Below are 24,349 nucleotides of genomic sequence, written 5' to 3' on the forward strand. Positions count from 1 at the left end.
TTTCACCGGCTTCAGAATTGCTTGGATGATGGGGATTGCTCGATCTGGTTTAAAATTGAATTAAATCATAAGGATTTGAATCTAAAATCTCCTAGCCAAACAGACTTCGTAAGTTACAAGAATTTCACTACCGGGAGTATATGCATGCCTGATCTCTTCCCAGTTCATAGGCCGTGATCTTTATAGTGCGAGCACGGAGAGCAGCCACGGCCCAACACATCCATCAAATAGGCCCATCTCTCTCTCTCTCTCTCTCTCTCTCCGCTCCGGTCGTCTCTCTCCTGCCGCCCTCTTCCTCCCAACCGCCCGCTCCTCATTCCCCGAATCCCAACGCGTTCGACTCGCAAACCCCCAATTCCTCCGTAGCCCTAGAGTAGGGGTGTAGCCCATGGAGATCACGGGGGAGCAGCGCCGCCGTGCCGAGGCTAACCGCCTCGTCGCCCTCGAGAAGCGCAAGCGCTTTGCTGAGGCCGCCGTCGCCGGCGGCTCCACCGCATTCCCCATCTCCGGCACCACCGCCTCCGCCGACTGGAGGCTTGCCAAATGCCCAAGAATTGCTCCTCCCCAGCCTCCTACTCCAGCGCCGCCGACTCCGCCTCAGCGACCGGTGGGGTTCCAGGTGGTGTTGGAGGTGTGCAGCCCCGACGAGTTCTCGGTGGCGGTGGGTCCAGCGGAGGGCACGGACTACCCCGGGGAGGCAGAGTGCCTCAGCGCCGTCCAGGACTGCATCGCTGCGGCTTCGGTACGGCACATCGGTCCTTGTCTAAAACCGGCATCTTTTTCTGGTTTGTGCTTTGATTAAGCTTTAGGGTGCGCCATTGATGAGCTGTTCCAGGAATTTGGTGTTTTCTTGGATACCGCTAAGCTTTTCTTCACGAGATTCTGGTGCCTTTCGTGTTTCTTGGCATCAGTTCGGCAATTTTCGTGGATATCTGCGAGCTTTTCTTGATAAATAGTTGTTCTTTGATTCCATCTGTCTGGATCGTTCTTTGAATTTGGTGGTTCTTTGCCCTTTCTAGTGTACGATATAATCACCTGATAAACGCATGTTCTTTTGTTTGGGTTCTTTGTTAGTTGCTAAATATAGCCCATGCATTAGATTGTCTCAGAAACTGACAGGTTCTACTGTCATCGCCAAATTACCCCTTTCTGACAGTCAGTCACACGGACATTCGCCCACGAAGAACCTTCACCTTCCACATACTTGGCCAATGTTGTCAGTGCAGAGGCGATATACTCCCAAGGACAACATTAGGGCGTGAACCCTGAAAGTCTTGTCCCTTTTTAACTACTGAGCATCCAATAGTTTAGAAGTTACCAACTTGTTTACTTGATTTTTCCAATATAAGGATTGTGAACGACTGCTGGTGCCTACTGAGTTTAGTATGAAGTGGTGCAATTGTATTTCATTCTTGATATGGATGTCACCTTTCTATTCAATAATTATGACCATCCAGTTGTTTCTTTTTTTTTGGGGTCCATTTTAATGTTGCCCATGTCAGAATCTATGCAAGTTTCACACACATGATGAATATAAGCCTAAAAAAGATGAAAAATAAAGCTATGGATGCTATACCATTGAGCCTAACTTTTCTTGGGTTCAGTAATAATTGAAGGTCAAGCAAAGTGGGGAAAAACTATGTTCGGCTGCTGTAATATTTAGTTTTATTTTTTAATCTCTTTGCTTGGATGATAAGCTTTTTGGTACAGATTTGGAACTGATATTTTCCTTTAATGCTGGTACTGTTAGGTTGTACAATACTCTGCAACACAGTCACAAAGTCAAATTGGTCATCTCCGTCCTGTCTTTAAGCTTGTGGACTATGATGAGGTGTTGAAATGCCTGAAGATATTGCCTGGAGTTGTTGTGCAAGATATACCTTATAGCACGAGGAATGCCATTCAGAACCTCCCTACGAGGACTGGCCAAACATGGGCTTCTGATAACGATATCGATAATCTTCTCAAGAAGCTGCCACAACAATTACAAGATGCACTTTTACCCTTCCAACTAGAAGGCGTGAAATTTGGGCTTAGAAGGCATGGACGCTGCCTTATTGCAGATGAGATGGGGCTTGGTAAGACTCTCCAGGTGAGCATATAACATGAATGCTTGCATAATGCAATTGTTGCTGTTCTAGTGTTCTGTGTATGAGTATTCTGGGGATACTTGAATGTACGAATAGACTATTATTGTTTTTCAAAGCCAATAAAATTCTACCATATGGCAAGTTAGTATGGAGTACACTGATATTTCAAGTTTGCTGTGATACTAATTGAACAGCAGTAATTGTTCATTTCGAATTTTAAGACTTGTTTTTAGATGATTTGAATAAATCAGCTGGTTTGCTTTCTGATGTATTTTCGCCTTTGTGGAAGTACTTTCTCATGCATTTTAATGCAGGCAATTGCAATAGCGTGTTGCTTCAAGGATGAGGGCCCAATATTAATCGTGTGTCCAGCTGTATTGCGTTATACTTGGGCAGAGGAATTGGAACGCTGGGATCCTTCATTTATGCCAAAAGATATTCATCTTGGTACAAAATTGCTTTCTTCTTTTTGTCCATGCGAAGGCTGATGTTTATTGCGCTTGTTCTACTGTACAAATTTCATTTGATCCTGAATAACTGTGAAGTACCAATCTTGTCTGGTCACATTTTCCACATTGTAATTCTCCAGGTTATTTGCTTGCTCTTGACTCAAGCTGAATTATAAGTGTGTGTATTGCATTTTCCAGTTATAAATTCTTTGGTATGTACCTGGTCATCTAGTAAAGCCTGCAGTCCTGCACTTCTTTATATCTAACCTTATTTTTGTTATGTGGAAAATGCTGAAATTTGGATTGCAGCAGTTGATTGAAATGCTGCAGCACAAAAGAGTTGCTCTGCTACACAGCAAAATTCTGTATGAACTAGCATAGATGAGATTAACCAGATGTCTGATAGGTAGTGTTCACTTAATCTACACACGGCAGTATTTTTTTCTTACTTCACTTGTTTATGGGATTTTAAGGAACTTAGAAGTTTCCTAGGATAAGCTAGCGTTTGAACATATTTTAATGAAGTTGTGCTAGTTCCAAATTTAATTTTTCGTAAATTGAAGCAACATTACAATACCTAAAATGATTTTTTTTTGGTTGAAAATGTGATCTTGAGTCCCAAGCTTAGCTAACAGAACTCATTTATCCAAGTCTTGGATGTTTTACTTCTGTATGTGTAAATTAAATATGTCCATTACAGAGGGAATAGTATTCAAAACATAGTTTGTGATTGGCTCTCCAGTTCCGGATATATTATTACTTGTCCCTTGTGTGATTGGCTCTCCAGTTCCGGATATATTATTTTGACAATTCTGCAATATACTTAATTTTGTATAAGGAGCACATTTTTTACTGCTTAAATTATATCCGTTGCTATTTTCTGATTTTCAGTATTTGGCCATCAAGACAGTCTTGAATATTTAGATGCTACTCCAAGGGCAGTGATTATTTCATACAAGATGCTAAGTCGCCTTCGGAAATGTATGATGAATAGATTATGGGCACTGATGATTGTTGATGAATCGCACAACATACGCTGCACAAAGACACCAGAAAAATATGAGGTGTTGATACTTTTTTTGATGAAAATGAGGTGTTGATGCCATCAGGAAACAATCTTATGTGTTAGTACAAGTATACAACATTTGAATGCCCCCAATCAATGAAGGAGATTTAGTTCTTTGTTATATGCCACATCCTATTATTTTTTCTTCCAGAGATCATGACTTTGTTAAGCTTGCATTCTTTTTATGAAAAATGGGCTTCGACCTGATTTAATGAACTTCCAGTCTTCTTCATCATTCCACTTGCTTCTTCATCTGTTCATCATGCGCACTTGCTTCTGTAGGAAAAAGGAATTATGTAGCAGATCTGATTCTTATTTATAGCTTTTCAGCTTACTTGTCTGATATATCAACATTTTCCACTTGCTTCTGGTACTGACAGCTTCTGTCTTGTGAGTTGTGACAGACACAAGCTGTGCTGGATCTAGCTCCAAACATTAAACACATCATATTGCTCTCTGGGACACCCTCTTTGTCAAGGTTGTAAAGATATCCATCAAGTTCCTCTCAGAGCTCCTTCTGCTATTGAAATTGTACTTTTCTTTGTTTTTTTAGATTTGTACCAGGGATACAGGAAAATAGTTGTTGGGATATGAGATATGTTTTGTGTAGATCACTTAAATCATAATTGATTTCAAATTTCAGGAACTGCAAAATGATTTTGATGCTTTTGTCTTAGCTTTGTGAATGGTATCAGTGGCAGTGGTTGCTGTGAGTAGTGGCCTTATGGACATACATGTGGTGATATGGCATAGTTGTACTTTACATCGGCGTCCGTGCCTGTTGTGATATCTTCTCTTAGTGTCTGTGTTTTGCATACTGAGGATGTTGTAAAATATTCAAGTGCATTTTTTCTTTTTGTTCTTATGAACCTTCTATTCTGTACTGAGATATTTTTAAGGGAAATACAGTAGTGGAGGCATCTACTGTTACTCTTTACTGTGATTTATCTGACTGGTTTCTGATTTAAATCATTCAATTATGGTAACCTTAGATCCAGAAAATTAGTTACATCGTTTCACTAGTATGTTGTTTTTTTAAAAATATTTGTTAAATTGTCAGTTGTAACATACTATTTGTTTCTCCTAGGTGATAATAGACCTTTTGATATCTACCACCAGATAAATATGTTATGGTAAGTAAAGGAAAATGCCATCTTATTGTATTGGTCTTATCAAGCTCTGTATGTTTTTTTTTTCAATATCGTTACCGTGTTTGATCACCCTATCCCACCGCTTTCAGGCCCTTTTTGCTTGGCAATGATAAATTTGATTATGCAAAGAAATATTGCTCACTGCACATTGCTCGAAGTTATCAGGGGAAAACATATCAGGTATGCTCTTTTGTGATTGTCTAGTTTGTCAAGGCAAATTGCTATAACTAGGTCCATCCATTAGGTTATGACTCCTCTGCAGGGGCTGTTTTTTGTTATGTGAGCTAAATCTGTGCTGCACCGCTGTGCATGTGCAAATCAAACTCAGCAAATTGTGATATAATGCTTGAAAAATCTTTGTGCAACTAGTATCTTTATGTAAATATTTTTTATGTCATATTGTCATTTAAGGTCGTAATTGTTTTATATGCAGGACTTCTCTAAGGGTACACGGTTGACAGAGTTAAATGTCTTGCTCAGTCAAACGGTCATGGTCTGTTCTTGCTCTTTCAGCTTTTTTTTTCTCGAACACGCAGGAGGACTGCGTGTCATTGCATTATAGAAGGAATAAAAACAGTTACAAGGGTGAGAGCACCCGCGAAGTATGAAGAACACAAACTAAAAATATTACCACATGGTCAATCTCTCGAACACGACTAGGCACCCTAGACTTGGGACGGTCAGGAAGGAGACTGGGTTCAGAGCAGCAGTTGTGCTAAACCCTTGGCACCAGCCGCACACCAAAGCTCGGCCTTTCCATGAATGGCACGCACCACTGTCGGTGGATGAACACCGCAAGCGGGGATCTTGAGGGACTCCCTTTGAGATTCGGCCGGGGGGCTGATTCTGGATCTACCTCGTACGTAGGGTTAATGCGAGCGTATGGGACTTAGGCGGGACGAATGATCGTCGGCTAGTAGGAGTAAATGCACTAAGGATTTAGACAGGTTCGGGCCGCACGGAGGCGTAATACCCTACTCCTGTGTGTCTAGTGTGTTATTAATGCTCTTGGAATGCTTTTCTCTGGATCTCTGTGTTACAAGGTTTTTGGTCTCTTGTTGGCTTCTTTGCTTCAGCTTCCTTCTTGGCATGTCTTTCTACGAAGTGCTTCCCCCTTTTATCTACAGGGGGAGGCCCTCTAGGGAGTGTCCAGAACAGGGGCACGAGTTCCCGTAAACAATAAATGGAAAACAATCATCATGGGTCTACAGTTGATGTTACAGAGGGTTGAAAATGCGCCCCTCGGACGGTCCCGTCGGTCTTTACGCCTCAACTTTAGCAGGTGCAGGGGGGCCCACCGACCAGCCTCTGAGTACCCTCTCATGCTCGTCCGATCAGAGTCGGTCTGACACGGTCTGAGGCGACGGGGCGATAGGCGATAAGCCTCGAGCCCATCGAAGATATCTTCAAATCGTCTTTCTTTATGGGCTCCGCTAGGGGACATGCGATGGCACCCGTCGCATTAATTGTTCCCACGCCTTCCTGCTAGGCGGTGGCAGGGACTGACGTACTCAGTACGACAGGCGTGGGGGGGAGTGGTTGGATGTGACCGGCCACGCTACCCCTTAAATGCAGCATCAGGCCTCCCACCGATCGACACCTCACCGTGGAGCCCTTGCGGGGTCCACCGGCAAGGGGCTTCTCAGGTCCTCGGGGAACTCTGGGTACTCGGGGACCAAACTGTTCTTGGCCCCGAGCACCCCCTCCCGGGCCTGGCTCTTCTCGGATCCTCGGGGAAATCTGGGTCCTCGTGGACCAACTGTTCTTGGCCCCGAGCATCCCTCCCGGACTTGACTCTTCTCGAGTCCTCGGGGAACTCTGGGTACTCGGGGACCAACTGTTCTTGGCTTCGAGCACCCCCTCCCGGACCTGGCTCTTCTTGGGTCCTCGGGGCACTTTGGGTACTCGGGGATCAACTGTTCTTGGCCCCGAGCACCCCCTCCCGGAACTGGCTTTTCTCGGGCCCTAGGGGAGATGGTCCCCGAGGGAGGGCGCCATGTGGCACTGTGCTGTCCTCGCATCGGGACTCGGGAACCCCCGGTTCCCATATCACCGACAACCACCGTCTGTACATCCGGGGAAACACCTTCAAAAACACCAGCATTGTGGTGTTTCCAGATGAACCAAGCACCCAGGATGAGCAGGGAATTGAGGTCCTTTCTCCGGTCCAGTTGTCCTTGTCAATTGTAGAGACCGCACGACACCACCAATCCATAAAGACCACGTCCAACTGTGTCAGTGAAATATGTTGCAAACCGACATTGGACAGGAGGACAAACAATACTTGACGCGCGAAGACGCAGGACAACAGGAGGTGTTGGATGGTTTCGTCTTCCTGATCAGAGAGCAGGAAGCCGGACATTGGGCTGGGTGAGGCATGCCACGTCAAGCAAGACGATCTACCATCCAACAGCGATTGCGGGCGACCAGTCACATGAATTACTTACTCTTCCAAATCTGACGCCACGGCTCAAAGCGCACACTTCCAGTGAAAAGCCTGCCGTAAGCCGACTTGGTGGAGTACAATCCCGACGAAGAGTGAACCAAAGTGTGCTGATCCTGCGTGTCCAGTTGCAGGTGAACCCCATGAAGTGAATCCCAAAGCTGTAGGTACTCTATAAGTGCTGCAATGGACAAGCCCCCCTTGATATCCTGTACCCAACCATGTTCTGTCAAGGCCTGTTGAACTGACCTCCAGTTCACCAAATGTCTAGGGATCAGGTCGATCAGATGAGGGGCGAGATCAGCCACCGGTCTGACCAGAACAATGTATTTTGACCATTGCCCAACGTAGAGTGAATAGAGATTTTTTAAAAAATGCCCTGGCTTTGGCATGGATCGGCAAGTCATAGTCCACCCATGGCATGGCTGGCTGTGTTTTTTTCAGCTAGAGCAAATGCTTGCGTAGAGCCCAGCCAAGAGTAGTGAGATCATGAATGCCTAGCCCGCCTAAATCATGTGGCTTGCAAACCTTTGGCCACGCAACTAGACAGTTGCCACCATTGACTTGTTCCCTGCCTTTCCAAAGGAACGCTCTCCACCGTTTGTCGATGGCTTTGGTCACCCACATTGGAAGCTCAAGGGCCAACAGGTAATAGATTGGAATCTAGGTGAGGACTGCTCGAACCAGCACCAATCTTTCAGCCTTATTCATCAAAGCCGCCTTCCACCCTGGCAATTTGTCCGCCACTTTTTCCAAAAGGGGAAGCAGATCTACTTTGGTCAATTTGCGGACAGAGAGAGGGAGGCCGAGATATGTGCATGGGAATTCCTGAATTGCACAAGGCAGGGCATTCTCTATTGCCACGACATCCTCTTCTTGACATTGGATTGGCGTGACAGAACATTAATGGATATTGGTCATGAGGCCTGATGCTTGACCAAAAAGATCAATAATCCCTTTGACAAGTTCCATGTCTTGGGTGACCGGCCGTAGAAAGAGGACCATATCGTTAGCATATAGAGAAACACGATGATGAATACATAACTTTTTGTGATAATTTAATCACGACCTTTACTGTACTGCGTATCCAGGCCATTTATGGGCGTGTCACACAAACTTGCAGATTTACACTATCCACTGTTTGATGATACTAGTCCATTGATTTCTTTTAACTGCCTGTAATCGTACTATTTTTTGGCTGATTCAATTCTATAGTTGATTATTTATGGATGTACCCTCTGCATGAACTTTTTTATGTGGGTCCAAAAGCAATACAGCAGAGAAGAAACAATATTTACTGTTTGGTAAATATTTGGTTAATGACAAAAGGTTCTATTCTATAGTCTGATTTATAAAGAGATGAATTTTTACATGTCTAATAATATCCTTGCTAGTGTTAAAGACTGTTGGATTGTTTGTCACAAGCCATGTAATCACATGATGTTTTGTGCTGATATTTGATTGTTTATTGATGTCAGCTCACCTAATAGCTAAAGTTGGCTGCTTCTGTGCTGTAGATTAGGCGCCTGAAGGAGCATTTGTTGAATGAACTGCCTCCCAAGCGCCGACAGATTATTAGGTTGAAGCTGAAGGCACCAGATATCAGGGCAGCTACATCTTCATGTATCAAAGGGTTGAACACTAGCGGTAGTAATGAAACTCTTGCAGTTGACTTGCCCAACGAAAGCAATGATAGTGAAAATACAAAAGCGGAAGAAGGTAACATTCATGGTGCTAATAGTATCTATCAGTTTTATATGTCAATCACTCAATCTTAATAGCATGATGTTGTAATTTTTCCTTCACTTCAACACTCAATACTAGTACGATTGATCTGCTAGCTCTGCATAATCTTTTTTACTTAACTTTTTTTCTTCAGATGATATTTGCAAGAAATCTCCAAGGCATCTCACTCCACAAGAAATTGGTATTGCAAAAATATCTGGGTTTAGTGAATGGTTCTCAAATCATTTCATCATGAAAGGATTGGCTGCTAATGATAACCTGGACCCCCAGTCTAGTTGTCAGAAAACAATAATATTTGCCCATCATTTAAAGGTTCTAGATGGAGTACAGGTAAATTGTTTCAGGTTTCCCACAACTATACGCTCTATCTGTTATCATGCTACTTGGAGGTTTATCCTCTCTTAAGGATAGATTGTGATTGTCAACATATGGACATTATTTGATTGCTTTCTCACAATAGATGATAGATCTTGAACTGTGAATAAAGGTTTCAATAAAAATTATGATGATTCTTAACTTCCTTTTGTAGTTTGAAATATGTAAGCTTCGTTATTAATAATAACAATTGGGATTTATTGTGCTCATGCTTTAATCTTATGAATTAGTTAGATGGAACATATCATATTGAACAATATTATCGAGTTCTATGACCTTCAGGACAAGGTTTCACACTTTAGACTGCTCTCCACGTTAGGTGTTTGTCTCTGAGAATGGGATCAAGTTTGTTCGTATTGATGGAAGCACACTTCAAAGGGAAAGGAAAGAAGCTGTTGATTCTTTCCGCTTGGATCCAGAGGTTATCTTTTCTCTCATTTCTGATGCATTTTCAGGAAAGTAGGCATGCATTTTCCTAGTCCATATCTTTATACTATTATAAAATGAGTTGGTGATGGTGGTAGGTTCTACCACCTTCAGCCTGGTGGATTTTCGTGGAGTGGTTTTGTGTGCACATGTGTGTGACATGGATTATCTTATGTGGAGGATGGGATTATCTATACATTGTTTTATTCACTTGGCTTACGACATTAATATCTACTGCTTAAATATAATTATTTGTCGTTGATAAATAGATCAGTGGGTTGTGCGTCGGACTTACTTTTATTTGAGATCTGTGGCAACACATGGCCACATTGTCTAGTGTCTAATAATTGCCAGTTTGGTTTAGTGGTTATCCATTATTGACTTGTTTTCTTTTCAACTAAATAGGTGAAGGTTGCAATAATTGGAATTACTGCTGGCGGTGTTGGCTTAGACTTCTCAACTGCTCAGAATGTTGTTTTTGTGGAGCTCCCAAAATCAGCTTCGGAATTGCTTCAGGTCCTTAGCGTCTTCTTTTTCTCTTTGCTCATTCATTTCTTTTCGACCAGTACATAATGCAGCCGGAAAAAAAGGAGGAATATTTGGTTATGTTCATAGTTATCCTGGTAGAATTAGAATCGAAATGTCAAGCTGATCCTGATTGTTGATGTGTGCAAACATGTGCAATTAAGATCACTGAAAAATCTTCCATTTTGTTGCTATTAGGCTGAGGATAGAGCTCATAGACGTGGCCAGACAAATGCGGTCAACATATATATATTCTGTGCAAAGGTTAGTTTGTTTTCTTTTCCGCTGCAGTTTATTCTGTAAATTCTCATAGTGAACGAAATAATGCTGGTCTTGCAGAACACATTGGATGAGTCACATTGGCTTAAGTTAAACCAGAGTCTGTTCCGTGTCTCATCCTTGATGAATGGAAAGAAAGATGCTATAAGAGAGATCGAGGTAGGTCAAATATGAAGCAACTGTTTTGTCAGAGTTCTTTTTTTTTTTCATTTGTAAATTGTCCATGTTATACTATTGTTTTGGGATATTGCGAGGGGCTGTTGTGAGATGTAAGCATATAGTCTGCAGCCACTGCTTTCTTTTAGTTAATTTGGGATATGCATCAGGCTACCTTCAATACTGCTAATATAATTTAGAAAAGTTGAATTTTCTGATATCTTGAAAAAAAATTAGAGTTCACTAATTGGAATATAGATGCCATTGCACTTCTACGAAGTTTTATAGCTTGTTGAGAAGGGTTCAATGTCCTGCTCAATGAACCTCTCCCAGCTGAGGACTGGATATCTAAATCACCGCTGGAATCAGTTGGTTGTGCAGGATCTTGAGCAGGATCAGTTAGATGATAAGGATCACTGCTATTTTATTTAGTCTTGCATTCTTTCTTTGTAAGGTTGATCAAGTGTGCCACCTTGAGGAAATCAGGAACACTGATGAGAAAACACAGTGCAAACTTCTTCCTTTGGTGAATCTTAATGCAGGTAAAATATTTGGAAAATCATTAACTGAGACATAGCTGAACCCATGTTGATAATTACTAAGCTGATTAACTAAAACAAATGCTGAGTTGTTTGAGGCTCATACAGACTCAACTCATGGACTGAAATGCCTTTTGGGAAGTGATGGTATGTCCATTGAGTGTTTTCCTGGCATCGAAGATTTGGAACTTGATTCAGACTTCACTATTAGGACAATTCCTCTTCAGTTTGAGGTAAAAAGGAGATGCTCCATTCGACATTTGACAATTGCTTACTACTCGCCACTTATTATTACACATCCAGTATTCCTATGATTGATTGTTAACTGATTCTGCCTGTGCATGCTTCCCTATTAGGATGAAAGCCTTGATGCATCCGTGAAAAATAATCCAACTCCAACAGTACATGAAGATAGAACTTGCAGCGATGTTTCTATTTCACCAGCTGCAGCCTTTTGCACTGCAATTTCAAGCTGTAAATCAATGAAGGTAATAAAACATGCTTGCTTTTTTGAATTACATGGCATTTATACGCTTTGGTCTAAATCATCTCAAAATGGATAGGTTCGCAGGAGGCTTTCTGGAAATTCTGTGACCTTAGGTCAAACTGCAGCTATCTCAGATTTTCAGATTCAAGTGGAGTCTCTGCGTTTTGAGGTTAAAGCACTCTAAGACCTTCTAGTTTACACTATTCTTTTTCCCTCTATTTCTATGCTGTTATTATGACATTTGTCCAGTTGTTTTCATAGCAAATCCCTTTCAACTACTTGTCATCATCTTTCGCAGGTTAGCCAGCATACAGGCCGAATCCACTTATACAGTTGTGTTCCAGGACATGATTCAAGACCCAAACCACTTTTTGAAAATTTTCTGCCAGAAGAATTGGATTTACCTTTATCTTCGTCCAGTGATGTCAAGAAAACAAGGACTCAGCTCTTGAAAAGAAATCCTGCATTTTGCAATGTGTTTAAGGCATTCATCAAGGAGTGGTTGGCACTAAGACCAATTGATCAGAAAAAACTGCTTGGAAAGCCCTTACAACTTCCCTTGAGCCTTGAGTTGTGCTTTCTGAAAGATAGCATGAACCATAGCACCGAAGTATGCACCTTTCGACTTCATTTGATTATTTTCTTTACACACTCAATCTGGCTTTACTTACACGTGCTGCACAATATGTTCAAAATCAGTGCTATTTTTTTCTTTGATGAAATTCAGCCTATCTATATTATATGTTTCTTTGTGGAAAATTGCAAATTTTCTTATAACACAAGTCTATGAGGATATACTCAAGGGTATTACAATATTCCGAAAACCATCTTGATGACATTACCAGAATCAAAATTCCACATTCAACTACTTTGCAGACTGGGCATGATGCTTTCTTCTGGCAATCAAAATTAGTACTATTTTGGTGAAGATTATCTTAACTATCTTTATTCTGCAGCATGACATATTTGAGTATGGATCATGATTGTTGATGTCCTACTGATGTCGGCTGATCAAGCCACTTAATTCAATAGAAGGGGCTAACAAAGTCTTGTTATGCTTAATTAGCATTTAGTGTAAAATAGCATGCATATGGGCGTAATTTTGATAGCAAGTTACAGCTGCAAGGGTCCAAATTCCCAATACCTGCTAAAGTGCTGTTTAAGAGTAGTCTGAATTAATTTTCCACGTTTTAATTATGCATGTTAGGCCAAATAATCACTATTAGGTGGGTAACCAAACTAATACCATGTACCTATTTTTAGAACCTTGCATGAAATAAATAAGTACTTGATGTTCCTTAGCTTGATCAATTTCTCCTTCTTTTCCCCTTGTTCTGGTCTACTTTCTTCTTAGGGATTGCTTAAAGGGGGAAGTAAGAGGCGTGCCGCACCATTGAATGATGTTAGTAATCCTTTGCCAGAAAATGCTGAATGGAGAAAGGTAGTGTTACACAATGGCACCACTAAAGAGAAACAATACACTCAAGGCTGGACTATTGATGATGAGCCTCTCTGCAAACTTTGTCAAGGACTTTGCAGGTAATGACTCTGTAACTTGTCTTCAGAAGTAAATCATGTTTTATCACAATAGTGATGTTTTACTTGTGTTCAGTGGAAAGCTTGCAAAGTCACCAGAATATTTTGAAGATCTATTCTGTGGTCTGGCTTGCTTCCAGGAATACAGGTTAAGAACCAGTGGCAGGGCCCTGCGGCAGGTGTGTTTCTTTCTGTTATCCGTGTATATAAACAAAATTTCAAGTCCTGCCATTGTATAGTTAGGGCTAATTTTCAGGTATATTAAAATGAAAGAAAGTTACAAAATATGTAAAAAGCTTCTGCTTGTTAAATGATTTTTAGGCACTGTTTCAAATTGAGCGTGGTAAGTGCTCCCAGTGCAAGCTCGATTGTTGCAAGCTTGTCAAACACATTAAGCCCTTACCCGTGGAAAAGAGACAAGAATATATCAGAAAGGTCGCTCCAAACATTGCGAGTAGAAAGAAATTGTAAGTGCTGCACATTGATAACATGCTTACCCTTTTGCTGCATACTGTGGTTTGAACTCAACAAATATTATTGGATATGGATAATTATCATTGTTAATTTGTTGGTTTGATGCGGATATACCACAGGCTAGATAAGCTTGTCCGTGAGCCAACTGATGGAAATGCTTGGCATGCAGATCACATAATACCTGTCTATAAAGGAGGAGGTACAGTATATGTTCACAAGTTTTTGTGTGTTTGACTCTTAAACAGCATGATAATTTATCTGATTTCTGTCAGGGGAATGCACACTTGAGAATATGAGAACACTATGTGTAGGTTGTCATTACGAGGTCACCAGAGCTCAGCACAAGGAACTAAAAGAACTAAGAAGGAAGGAAAAAGAGCACCTGAAAAACGCCTTGAATCAACTAAAGGATAATGTTAGTAGTCTCTCTTCTGGATTTCAATTATCTTCGAACCATTTTTGGACATAGGGTCAAAATTTCTTTGAGCAACTTCTTTTTTCTGGATAATCACCTGTGAATTCTTAAATGCAATCATCTGTTGACCCCCCCCCCCCCCCACAAGGAATACCGTATTTCTTTTACACTACCTTTTGTAATCGCCATTGTTCCATTTCTTATAGCATGATGGAGAAGGATGTTTTTTTGTAGATAGCTTGATTCAGGCAATTGCCTAATTCTTTTCTTGTTCAAAATGAAAATTGATTGCCCACGTTGCACCCAATAATTCTTTTTCACCGTAGGCAAGTGAAGCAACAGAACTAGAGGACAACTCTCTTCTGGTTACCGTCCCCGGCAGTGCCTACTCCATAGGATTTGAGGTTCTCGGCAGTGCTAGCGGCGGGGTAGTTGTGGAATAGGTAGTTCTGCAGCTTACTTTATGTGCAGTACTCTTGGTCATTCTTCAAAAGGGCGCCGGTCTTTTTAAATTTCTGGATCCCATTTTTTGTGCATGTATGTTGAATGCAGCCAGGCGTGTGCTGCCCTTTTGTATGTATCTCTTGATTACAGTCTGTTACCATATTCAGTGATGGCGTTGTTGTCATTATGGATGAAAGTTTTTGTTCATCTATATGTTATTTGCTAATCCTGCGTGCATGCAATATCCATTCACCATCTCGACAAAATAAAACATTACTTGCAAAATTATGTTCGGAAGCATGTTGAGGACTAGGACCTTTACTTCACGCACTCTGAATAATCTGTTTCAAAAACCGACAATCCGTCTCCACAGCCAAGAAACATTTGATTGACCACCTCTAAAGTAAATAATATATAATCTCACAAGAAGTATAGTATCAATCTCAGTCCATTTCTTCGGTCATTGCTAGTCCAGGAAATTCAACTGAAGAATTGAAACAATTTTGAAGAGAGTTACCAGCTAGATTTTTGGAAATTCTTTTGGTCTTTGTTCTGCTTCCTGTGAATCTTTTTTGAAAATCACTATACGAACTAGCGTTATGTCTATTTAACATGTTCTGAAGCCTTTTGCTTCTCAGACTCGTTAGTTATAGGGGTAGCAGTTCTCTTCCGTGCTTTTGACTCACCACCTCTTTTTTAGCTGCTTCTTGAACATAATCTTCATTAGGTTTAGAAAGATACGATCTTCAACTACAATTCCTTGTTCATCATTCTTGTTCTTGAATTTTTTTTCCTGTAGAAAACTTTGGTAATAACTAGCTTGTCAGAATAGATGTTTTTTTATTTCAAACTATGGTTGTGATGGTTCTGAGCTTTCTATCCATGACAATAAAAGAGGATTGTTGATTCTTGTACTTGCTTCTATGATATCATCTTTGTTTACTGATTGGATCTTATTAACTTCTGTGAAAGATTGAGTCATAAAGATTTTTTGAACCTCAGATGGAGTAGAGGGACCAATTATAGCACTGTTTTTATTGAGATTGATCTTAATGAGAGAAGGGGGTTGGAAGTGTGAAAATGCTTCTTGCATTGCTGTGTAACTGCTTCAGATAGCTTTCCATGACTATCCTTAGATGATAAGCTATGAAACTAGCAATTGCATATATATTGTGAGGTTCAATTTGAAGGCAAGCATTCTCTTGCAAAACATTCATCATTTGAGAGCTTTACATGATAGAAACTATCTGACTAGAAATCCCTTTCTGTATACCCATGATATCAGTGCTTCTATTTATTCTAGAGGCTTGAACAAAAGGAGCAACTGATGAAGATGTCTGATGAACAGAGCTTGCTTCAGAAACTTGATCAATCTGTATCTACTGAGCTTGATCGTGGATTTCTTCAGGTTCTCTAGAAGGATAGGAATGAGTGGAAATTGTCATTGTTGGCATGAGGATCATCCTCATCTGGAGGAACCAAAGCATGTTGAGGACTAGGACCTTTACTTCACGCACTCTGAGTATCTGTTTCAAAAACCGACAATCCGTCTCCACAGCCAAGAAACATTTGATTGACCACCTCTAAAGTAAATAATATATAATCTCACAAGAAGTATAGTATCAACCTCAGTGCATTTCTTCCTGGTGGTGGAGCCAGATCTTCGTATTACAGTAAATTTCTGTACAATTCTTTGGAGAAGGATCATGCTAACTTGAGGCATGCATAACAGTGTATCTGGAAAAAAAATATCTACATGACTATCTGTGGACCGCAGGATTTAATCAAAATATCAGGTCAGGTAACCTCAAAATGGTCATTACTGTTTCCAAAACTATACAGTCAAATCTCAGAATAATGTTGCCTTTGCCTAATGTTTTGCAATAATGCTCCGTATGTCATGTGGTATATTACTCTGAAGCACTATTATCGCAAAATTGCAAAATCCGTAGCCGGTGTAAAAAAGGTCTGGTCAGCTACAGAGCCGAATTCATGTCCCACTACAGAAGAACTCCTCTGCTCTGTCTAAGAAAGAAGCTGGGATTTTTCTATGCAACATGAAGGTAGATGAAGCTTCTCCAGCTCTTTGTTTCAGAGGCCCATCATCAGTGGCTCTTGTTCCTCTGCCATCCTTCTGAACTTTATTTCTGTTGAATCTGATGCCCCCTGAAACACCCTTCCCAACAACTGGGCGTCCACTTTTGCGGCTTGACCTTATTGGGATGTCACCTTGTGAGTTGTCACTGGAATTGTTTGTTCCAGAACCATCTACAGCAAGGGAATCTGAAGGAGCCAATGCTGACGTTCGGCAGGACTTGAGCAAAGAACTAAGCATATCCGTGCTTATTTCTTGCTGTACGACACTTCTGTTCTGATCGCAACCATAACAAACAGCGATAAGAGCAGCAGCCAAAATCGGCATCAACTCGGGGTCGCTGAAGAAAACAAAAGGCAGGTCGCACACCTGTTTTTGAACTCATCAGATTTGCCCAACAATCCAAAGAAATTAACAGAGACATGCCTACACAAATAATTATTTACCTTGTGAAGTATGGTAGGACTCTTTCCCCACCGAAGAACAGCTTGGTTCCCAGCATGGAACAAAGAAAAGTAGCCAAGAAGTAGCAGAGATTCTAGAAGCAGTACACCAACCTGAAATGACAGACTCTTATAACTGAGAACAGTGGAAACGAACAAAAAGAGCAGCTGTAAAAAAGCAATCCTTTCTCAAGAGAAAAGTCCAAATGACTGTCAAGCATAAGAAGTACTATGGTTATATGCCTGTCTAAGAAATTTGTTTCATGCTCAAAACTCTGTTCTAAAATGTATCATAAGATGAAAAATGTTCAGGTAAGAAATAGCCTTGTCCAACAGTTCATAAAAATATCCCATAGGAGATGACATAAGACCCAGTTCATCCAATTAATCAACTTTTGCAGTCAATTATCCCCCCCTGGAACCCAGCGTATGACTCCTCCAGCATGCATTTGAGGCTGGGCATTTCAGTGTGGAAGATGTTCATAACCACACTATGAGAATCATATAACGAACGGAAAATGTTTGTTCAAGCAATCATTTAAGGCTGGACTATTAAGAGCTGGTAACTAGATTTTAATGCCTCCAATGACATAAAAACCACCACCAACTACCTAGTCAGTACATATAACGATAAACCACCACCAACTACCTAGTCAGTACATATAACGATGAAACACCACCTAATGCCTCCAACGCCTCCAAGGAAGAACTGGTGGCACAAAAACCAGTAGGAAGTACCTAGTATATGGGATACTTAAAGCAATCAATCTAATTAAAAATGTGAATATGTAAAAGCACCACAGACAGATAAATCATGTTGAGAATACACGAACTCACGTTTGTATAAGGAATAAACCTGTATTTTACCTGATTGTTTGGTACTCTCCATTTATTCATGCAATGACTCAGAAGGAAGCTGATTAAATGGAAGAACTCCATCTTTAGATCTGATCTCGCCTGAAAAGAATTCATAACCAGTAAGTGTACAAACTTATGCAGGTCAAAAACAGAATGCAAAGATATTAGAATATTGTCATCTTGCCAGGCAATTCTGCATGAGACCTTTGTGGAAAACTAATTTTCTACAGATACCATGGGCAATGGCTAGTGTAAGCAACTATTTCAGTTTTAGTGTGCCTGAATGGACAACATATGTTTCAGTTCCGGAATTTCCCTACTCAGAGTGATACAAGCAAAAGTGCAAGCAAGCAGACAACAATAGCACTGATATTACTCATCCTTTAATGAAGAGCACTTACCAGCATGCACTGGAGAAGGGTTATATCCAAACATGCCATATTGTTCAAAACTTTCAATACACCAGTGGCTACTTCTTCAAAATTTGATGGAAGAATTGCTGAAGTCTGAAAATTGAGTTAGTCATTTTCAAGTAAGAAGAGATCCAAAAAAAATTCAACGCAACAAACCTCCAAAACTTGCCCTACTAAGTACAGGAGACAGATTTCTGTGATGCCAAAACCAAAATTTCTGCTTACGTCATACTGAAATCATAAGACATAAGAGTATACTTATAACAAATTTACATGTGCAATGTCAATTTTAGCATGCGTTTGTTACAAGAACACAAAGCACCTGTTTTTTAAATCATGATATATTCAATGCTATATATCCAATAATCCAAATGCCCGTGTAAGTTTTATAAAGATTCATCTAATCCTGTAAAACATAACAAAATTTCTCCAAACAAAACAACATTACACCTTAATTCAGTAGAAGGACAAACCTGTTCTGACGACGACCTGTTGTTTGCCTGGAGCAACACAGCTGTCAAAAGTGAAGGTAGACTAACAAGGCCAGTCTCAGCCATTGCAGAAAGTACAAGCACTACAGGCTGTTTTAGGTTTGTCTCATTGCCTTTTCCAGGACTATCATTAGAAAATGAACACACATTATTCACCTCTCTTCCTTCAAGAAATCTGTCCACTGTGCTATTTTCATCTTCCTGGCTAGGAATTTCCGAATGCAGCTCAGTAGTAACTCCCAGACCAGAAGATTGCACTGGTGAGTTATTCAGGCCAGCAGAGAGGGCTAACAAGTCACTTCCAGCTTCATCAACCAATTTTATGTCCCCTGGAATGTTCAACTCATGACGTTCAGAGGATTTGTTTTCTTCAGCCAGTTCACTAAAGAAGGATGGCAATTTGGCGTCTCCAGACATGTCAAGTGCCATCAACTGGTTTCCCACACTATCGTGTGAACTAAGATATTCATATTCTTGAACTAGATTGCCAACTAGAGTCCTGCATTTGCAGGACTCCCAATCAATAGTAGAGAAATTTCCAGGTTTAGATGTTAAGACAGCCAAAAGGTTGAGACCAAAGAGTATAGATGATGGGAGTGGGGATCCTTCCACCTGGGGCCTATCATAAAGGGCAAAAAGATCTCGTAGACGATGAATTATTTGATAAGCTACAATCAGTTCTATCAAACCTCCCTGCATTTGAAGTTGTTCATCATCGAGGTGTACATGGCCAACAATCACGGCCACAGTCCATAAAAAGCCATCTAACACTTCACCTATTGATTCTGTGTTCTCAGTTGAAGTTTTACTAGACAGAAGATTTGAACTTCCGGAGTTGGATGCTGCCACCTTAATGTAATTCTCCAATGATGCTGATAGCATGGGAATAATGGGAGGTAAAAGATTTTGCACTAGAAAATAAATTCGATTAGCTGGAAGTGAGAGCAGCACTCTCAACAGGCGCAAAAGGTAGACAGTGACTTGACAAGCTCCAGGCCTTGAAGTGTGTGAGGCAGGTAAGGCGGATGCAATGAAATCAAGCAAACCGACTTGTCTAGATGCATGTAGCTCGAGATCCTTTCCTTCTAAATACTGTACCAAAATAAACAGAAAATGCTATTAGTAAACAGCTATATTACTACAGTTCATACAATATGTAACGAATAAGAAATACCTTTGCTATGTCACCAACAATCAAACCAATACTGGCAGCACCTTCTTTTCTAGCTTGACGAAGTCTCTGCAGCTCTTGAAGCCATCTACTTAACTTAGCTTTGGCAGCTCCTAGAGCAGCCCTGTGTGTAATTCCTGTATTCTCACCTATGGGTGGTTCAATAAATTCATGCTTTAGAGCCATTAATCTCTGGCGAATCTTTTTAATCCTTCGTTTTGTCTGTGCATTATTAGATGATTTAACCGTAGAGTCTGCAGCACTGGAATTGCCTGTTATATGTGAATCTTCACCACTATTGGCAGAATTAGAACGGTTTTGGCTATCTTTACTTGGAAAACGACGTTGAAAAGGTGAAGGCTGATCCCTAAAATCCATTGAAGCTCGCTCACGTATTTGTTCTAGGTAATACTTCCGGCGCTGCTCACTTTCACGGAGCTTTTCTGCTAATTTTTGGGCTAAAAGTTCAGCTTCCTCTTGCTGAGCTTTTGCTCTTATTTCTTTTCTGCGTTGCTGTTCTGCAGCCTTCGCTTCTCGTGCAGCACTAGATGCTTTGCGCTCCTCTTCTCTTCTGACAATAGCTTCTTCTTTCTTGCGCTGTATTTCAGCAAGGCGCTGCATCTTCTCAGCTTCAAGGAATTTTCTTCGTTCTAAAACAGCTTCTTCCCTTGCAGTGTCCTCCTTTTGCTTTGTTTTGATCACCTGTAGCTTTTCAGCTCTCCGCATTTCAGAATCATGAAGCTTCTGCCTCAGCAAGAATTTCTTATTTTCTTCATTTAGTGATGTAATAAAACGCACCTCACTGACTTTAATACTCTCATCACCAGCTCTTTTGGCAACCTGAGCAAGATATGCTTCATGACGAGATTCACCACGTTGATGGCGTGCATTCATTACTTCTCGCAGTTTTGAGCTACGCACGGCCTGCCACTCATTGACACGATTTAACTTTTCGGAGGTACGTTGTAGCCTCTGAACCCTCTCACTTTCTAGTTGACTCCTAATTCGCAGCGCTCGTGCATGCTTTTCGTCCACTTCTCTTTTCATATCCAAAGCACTTCTTTTTTTCTTTTCAGGAGACATCAATTTGTCATGTAGAACGCGAGCCCGATCTGTAACTTTTCTGCCGACACCAGGAGAATGAGAAGCACGAGAAATCCGCATAGGAGATTTCAATATATCTTCCCAGTTTCTTTTCTCCTTCCAGGCATCCATTGACTTCCAAGGTGCTGTATTTTGCTTCTCCTTTTCAAGATGAATCATACTCTTTTTAACATCTGTTGACTTGAGCGTATCAAATTTATTTTCTGGCAATTCCTTGTCCTTCTTAAAGGTTGTTTTCTCTGTTTCTGAGATTGGTTCTAGTGCCCCTCTTCTACTATTTGCAGAATATGATGGCATACTTTGTGGATGTGATTTACATGACTTAAACGTATCCCTGCTTTGCTTCTCTCCAGCAATCTTTTTCTCTCTAGTATCAGAAAGTTTCACTTGACTCTCCACTTTCAAACTTATATTCCCAACAGTTGCTGATGCTGTAGTTAGCTTTGACGAGCTACATAAAACTTCTCCAGAAGAGCTGGATGTGAATCTCTCTGCTGTTATACCAGCTTGCTTGCATGCCAAATCCAATTGGATTCTCTGGAAGGCCTCTAAAGATGAAGACAGTATTTCTTGCCTGTGTGGTGAACTTGTCAACCGTCTGACCTGCATATATGATGTATCCAACAAGATTTTAGAGCACTGTAAGTTTGTAACACCCTAGAGTGGCATTCCAGGAAAAATATGTTGTGAAAGGAAGGAAGAAACATGCAGCTATTAATTTTATATGAGTTCTCAGTCCAGCAACACATCACAGTGAAGGGCCCGTTTAATATTCATACACATGTATGTTGATGCAAAGAGGAAGACACTATGTCCACGCAGTTAGTGTGTTCAATGAATCATAAATATGCGGAAGTGAAAATAAACTAAGAGACATCTGGATGCCTAGTGAGAAAACAGACCTCCCAAGACAAGGCATGAGGTCTCCGATGGTCAGCTTTCACAGTCATTGGCATCCCCTCCTTTGGTACACCAGGAGATTTTTTGGTGCTATCAAAATGCTCTGCCCTGGATTTCAGTTCTTGAAAATCAGATATAGCTTCTTCAAGAACAAGTATGGATTCATTAATTTGCTCCATGTCACATTCTAGTTCACAGAGGAGGTAAAGTTCATCTACAGCCCTATTCAGATTCTCGAAAAGAAAACACCATAGCCTCTGCCTGAATCTTTCTTTGCTCTCAGCAGTTTCAGCTCCAAAATCTGCAGAAGCTGGTGCATGGTCATGAGGTAACGTTCTGCTTTCTGTGGAAGCAACAGATGAAGATGTAACCAGAATTTCAAGATCATTATTTGAGCAGGATAAGGAAACAGAGTCAGTTGAGGTTGTTGAACCACTAACATCCAAAGTACTGTTTGGTAGTTCATGTGTATCCAACGGCTCTCTCTTATCATCATTGGGTGTTTCCGCTCCTTGAATCATAGTAGATGTCTCATCAGTTACTGTACAAGAATTCGTCTCTGCTTTGAGCTTACTTTCATCTTTTGGTTCAGTTCTGAATTGTGCAGCATCTTCATCATGCCTGTAGTTTTTAGAAGAACTATTATCTCTGTATGCATCTGAGGGTAATGATAGACTTAGGACTTCATCGAAGTCTCCAAACTTGACAGAAGTGTTAGACAAAACACCTACTGACTCTGATTTTGGAGGATATTTAACATGATCAGAAAAATCTGCACATTTTGCAAGACCGCCTGAACTGGTGGAGGATTCATGAGGCGCTGAAGGATCTACATGATCAACCTGATTGGTTTTGGGAGGTTCACTTGTTTCTTTAGCCAAGAGCAGTTCTTCAGGTATTTCTACTACATACTCTGAGGCTGAAGCATTTAAGCTACTTTTGAGGCCACTAGCATCTACATCAATGCATTCCTCAGCATGAACATTAGTTGTTTCTCTACTAACCAATTCATCAATACCAACATTAGCCTTTATGATCAGAGGTGGGGATTGCAGCCTGCCACGCCACCTTGAACTGTCATTGTTATAGTCAGTCCGAGACTGCGACGACAAGTTTGGAATTTTATGGCTGGAACCTCCTGAAGACCTCTGCAATGTGAATTTTGAGCTGGATCGATGTTTCTGTAAAATGAATTTATAGCAAGTTAAGAACAGCAACAGTTAGAGTTGGCTCGCTAATACAAGACCATGCAAGAACATGATCAAAACAAAACACGCAAAATAACAGAAAACATGGCAGGTCAAGAAGAACCTTACCTTTTTCACTTCAAGCCACCCTGATCCCAGATCCCCCACATCTCCATGATCATTTTCCATAACCACCAATGGTTCTTTACGGATTCTTGCTTCTCAGACAAAAATTTTGCACTAAGTCACGTCACTCCTGCCGCCAGAAAATTGTTCGAGCTAAAATTAACTCGAGAGAGTTACAAAGGGATTTAAAAAACCATACATTTTTTGAAGACAATCGGTTGGCGAGTGAGCCAAGTGCCTCAGTTAAGAACTATCATTGGCACAAATAAGACTCCGTAAAACCCTAAGATTAAAATGCATCATACACAGAAAGACCGAAACGAAAAAAATATTTTTTTTACAACAATGCATCTCCAGGGCCGGACTTCACTTGGGTCAAGGGCAGGGGCTGATCCACCACTGAGGCGAGGTCGGGCGGCCGCCCGAGGTGTCCCGGCGCGGAACGAGCAGAGGAACGCGCTGGCGCCTGTCGGAGTTGGAGAGACGAGGTGAACCGCGACGGAATCGAGCTGGGCAAGGAGAAGAGTGGAAACGGGGAAGGTGAGGTTGCAGATTGGGTAGAAAGAGGAGGAGAGCTCCGTTTTTAACAAGGAGAGGAGCTGCCGGGTCCGCTGGCTTCCACGCTCCCGCGACCGAGTCCGAGTCCGCCGGGCGAACGTGGCGCAGGAAGCGGGCGTGCTCGAGCGCCGCCGCACGGCCGCCGCCTCTTCTCGGGAAACCCTAACGGCAGCCGAGTGGGCTAAATGGGCTGCTCGGCATTTGCCTGGAGTAGCCCATTAAGCCAACCGCTGCCCCCATTTCCTTTTTTTCCCTTTTCTTTTCCATAAAAATTCCACATTTACAATTTGACTACAGACTCAAATTCGAAATTTATCGAACCCCAAATTTTCCAAAAGTAATTAATGAAATATTAAGTTGTGTCCTATGGCGTTTTGTCATTGAAATATTACATTCCTGATT

At 41.2% G+C, this 24,349-nt stretch overlaps 2 protein-coding genes across 7 annotated transcripts; one reads left to right on the forward strand and one right to left on the reverse strand.

The window, feature by feature from the left end:
• Positions 1-5: 5 nt before the first annotated feature.
• LOC133891109 (uncharacterized) lies at positions 6-14,808 on the forward strand. 2 transcript variants are annotated; one of them, XM_062331822.1, is made up of 25 exons: positions 6-742; positions 1,751-2,092; positions 2,405-2,537; positions 3,431-3,603; positions 4,010-4,083; positions 4,703-4,738; positions 4,846-4,936; positions 5,190-5,249; positions 8,717-8,918; positions 9,079-9,275; positions 9,640-9,741; positions 10,152-10,262; positions 10,470-10,535; positions 10,611-10,709; positions 11,161-11,248; positions 11,354-11,478; positions 11,602-11,733; positions 11,809-11,901; positions 12,031-12,342; positions 13,087-13,271; positions 13,345-13,447; positions 13,590-13,735; positions 13,862-13,941; positions 14,015-14,157; positions 14,484-14,808. In XM_062331822.1, the coding sequence occupies exons 1-25, from the start codon at positions 389-391 to the stop codon at positions 14,598-14,600; spliced, it is 3,564 nt and encodes a 1,187-aa protein (XP_062187806.1). In that variant the 5' UTR covers positions 6-388; the 3' UTR covers positions 14,601-14,808. The 2 variants fall into 2 exon arrangements, with proteins under 2 accessions (XP_062187806.1, XP_062187807.1); XM_062331823.1 differs by having other exon boundaries at positions 14,054-14,157.
• Positions 14,809-16,218: 1,410 nt separating this feature from the next.
• LOC133891107 (uncharacterized) lies at positions 16,219-24,143 on the reverse strand. Of its 5 annotated transcripts, none has more exons than XM_062331818.1 (9): positions 23,760-24,143; positions 23,393-23,519; positions 22,079-23,257; positions 20,076-21,779; positions 18,884-19,993; positions 18,399-18,503; positions 18,007-18,096; positions 17,143-17,253; positions 16,219-17,065 (listed from the first exon to the last, which is right to left on the reverse strand). In XM_062331818.1, exons 2-9 carry the CDS (start codon positions 23,450-23,452, stop codon positions 16,592-16,594), a joined length of 4,833 nt encoding a protein of 1,610 aa, XP_062187802.1. In that variant the 5' UTR covers positions 23,453-23,519; positions 23,760-24,143; the 3' UTR covers positions 16,219-16,591. The 5 variants fall into 5 exon arrangements, with proteins under 5 accessions (XP_062187802.1, XP_062187801.1, XP_062187803.1 ...); XM_062331817.1 differs by having other exon boundaries at positions 23,731-24,143; XM_062331819.1 differs by having other exon boundaries at positions 22,079-22,697; positions 23,145-23,257; positions 23,393-24,143.
• Between the last annotated feature and the right edge of the window lie 206 nt (positions 24,144-24,349).

Source organism: Phragmites australis, chromosome 14 (assembly GCF_958298935.1).
Source record: "Phragmites australis chromosome 14, lpPhrAust1.1, whole genome shotgun sequence".
Taxonomy (NCBI): Eukaryota; Viridiplantae; Streptophyta; class Magnoliopsida; order Poales; family Poaceae; genus Phragmites; species Phragmites australis.

Coding starts and splice junctions, on each gene's coding strand:
- LOC133891109 (XM_062331822.1), top strand. CDS start 389: ATGGAGATCACGGGGGAGCAGCGCCGCCGTGCCGAGGCTAACCGCCTC. Junction 4,937..5,189: donor ATCAGGGGAAAACATATCAG/GTATGCTCTTTT, acceptor TTTTATATGCAG/GACTTCTCTAAGGGTACACG. Junction 9,742..10,151: donor CTTTCCGCTTGGATCCAGAG/GTTATCTTTTCT, acceptor TCAACTAAATAG/GTGAAGGTTGCAATAATTGG.
- LOC133891107 (XM_062331818.1), bottom strand. CDS start 23,452: ATGGAAAATGATCATGGAGATGTGGGGGATCTGGGATCAGGGTGGCTT. Junction 21,780..22,078: donor CTCATGCCTTGTCTTGGGAG/GTCTGTTTTCTC, acceptor TCATATATGCAG/GTCAGACGGTTGACAAGTTC. Junction 17,254..18,006: donor GGAGAGTACCAAACAATCAG/GTAAAATACAGG, acceptor CTGTCATTTCAG/GTTGGTGTACTGCTTCTAGA.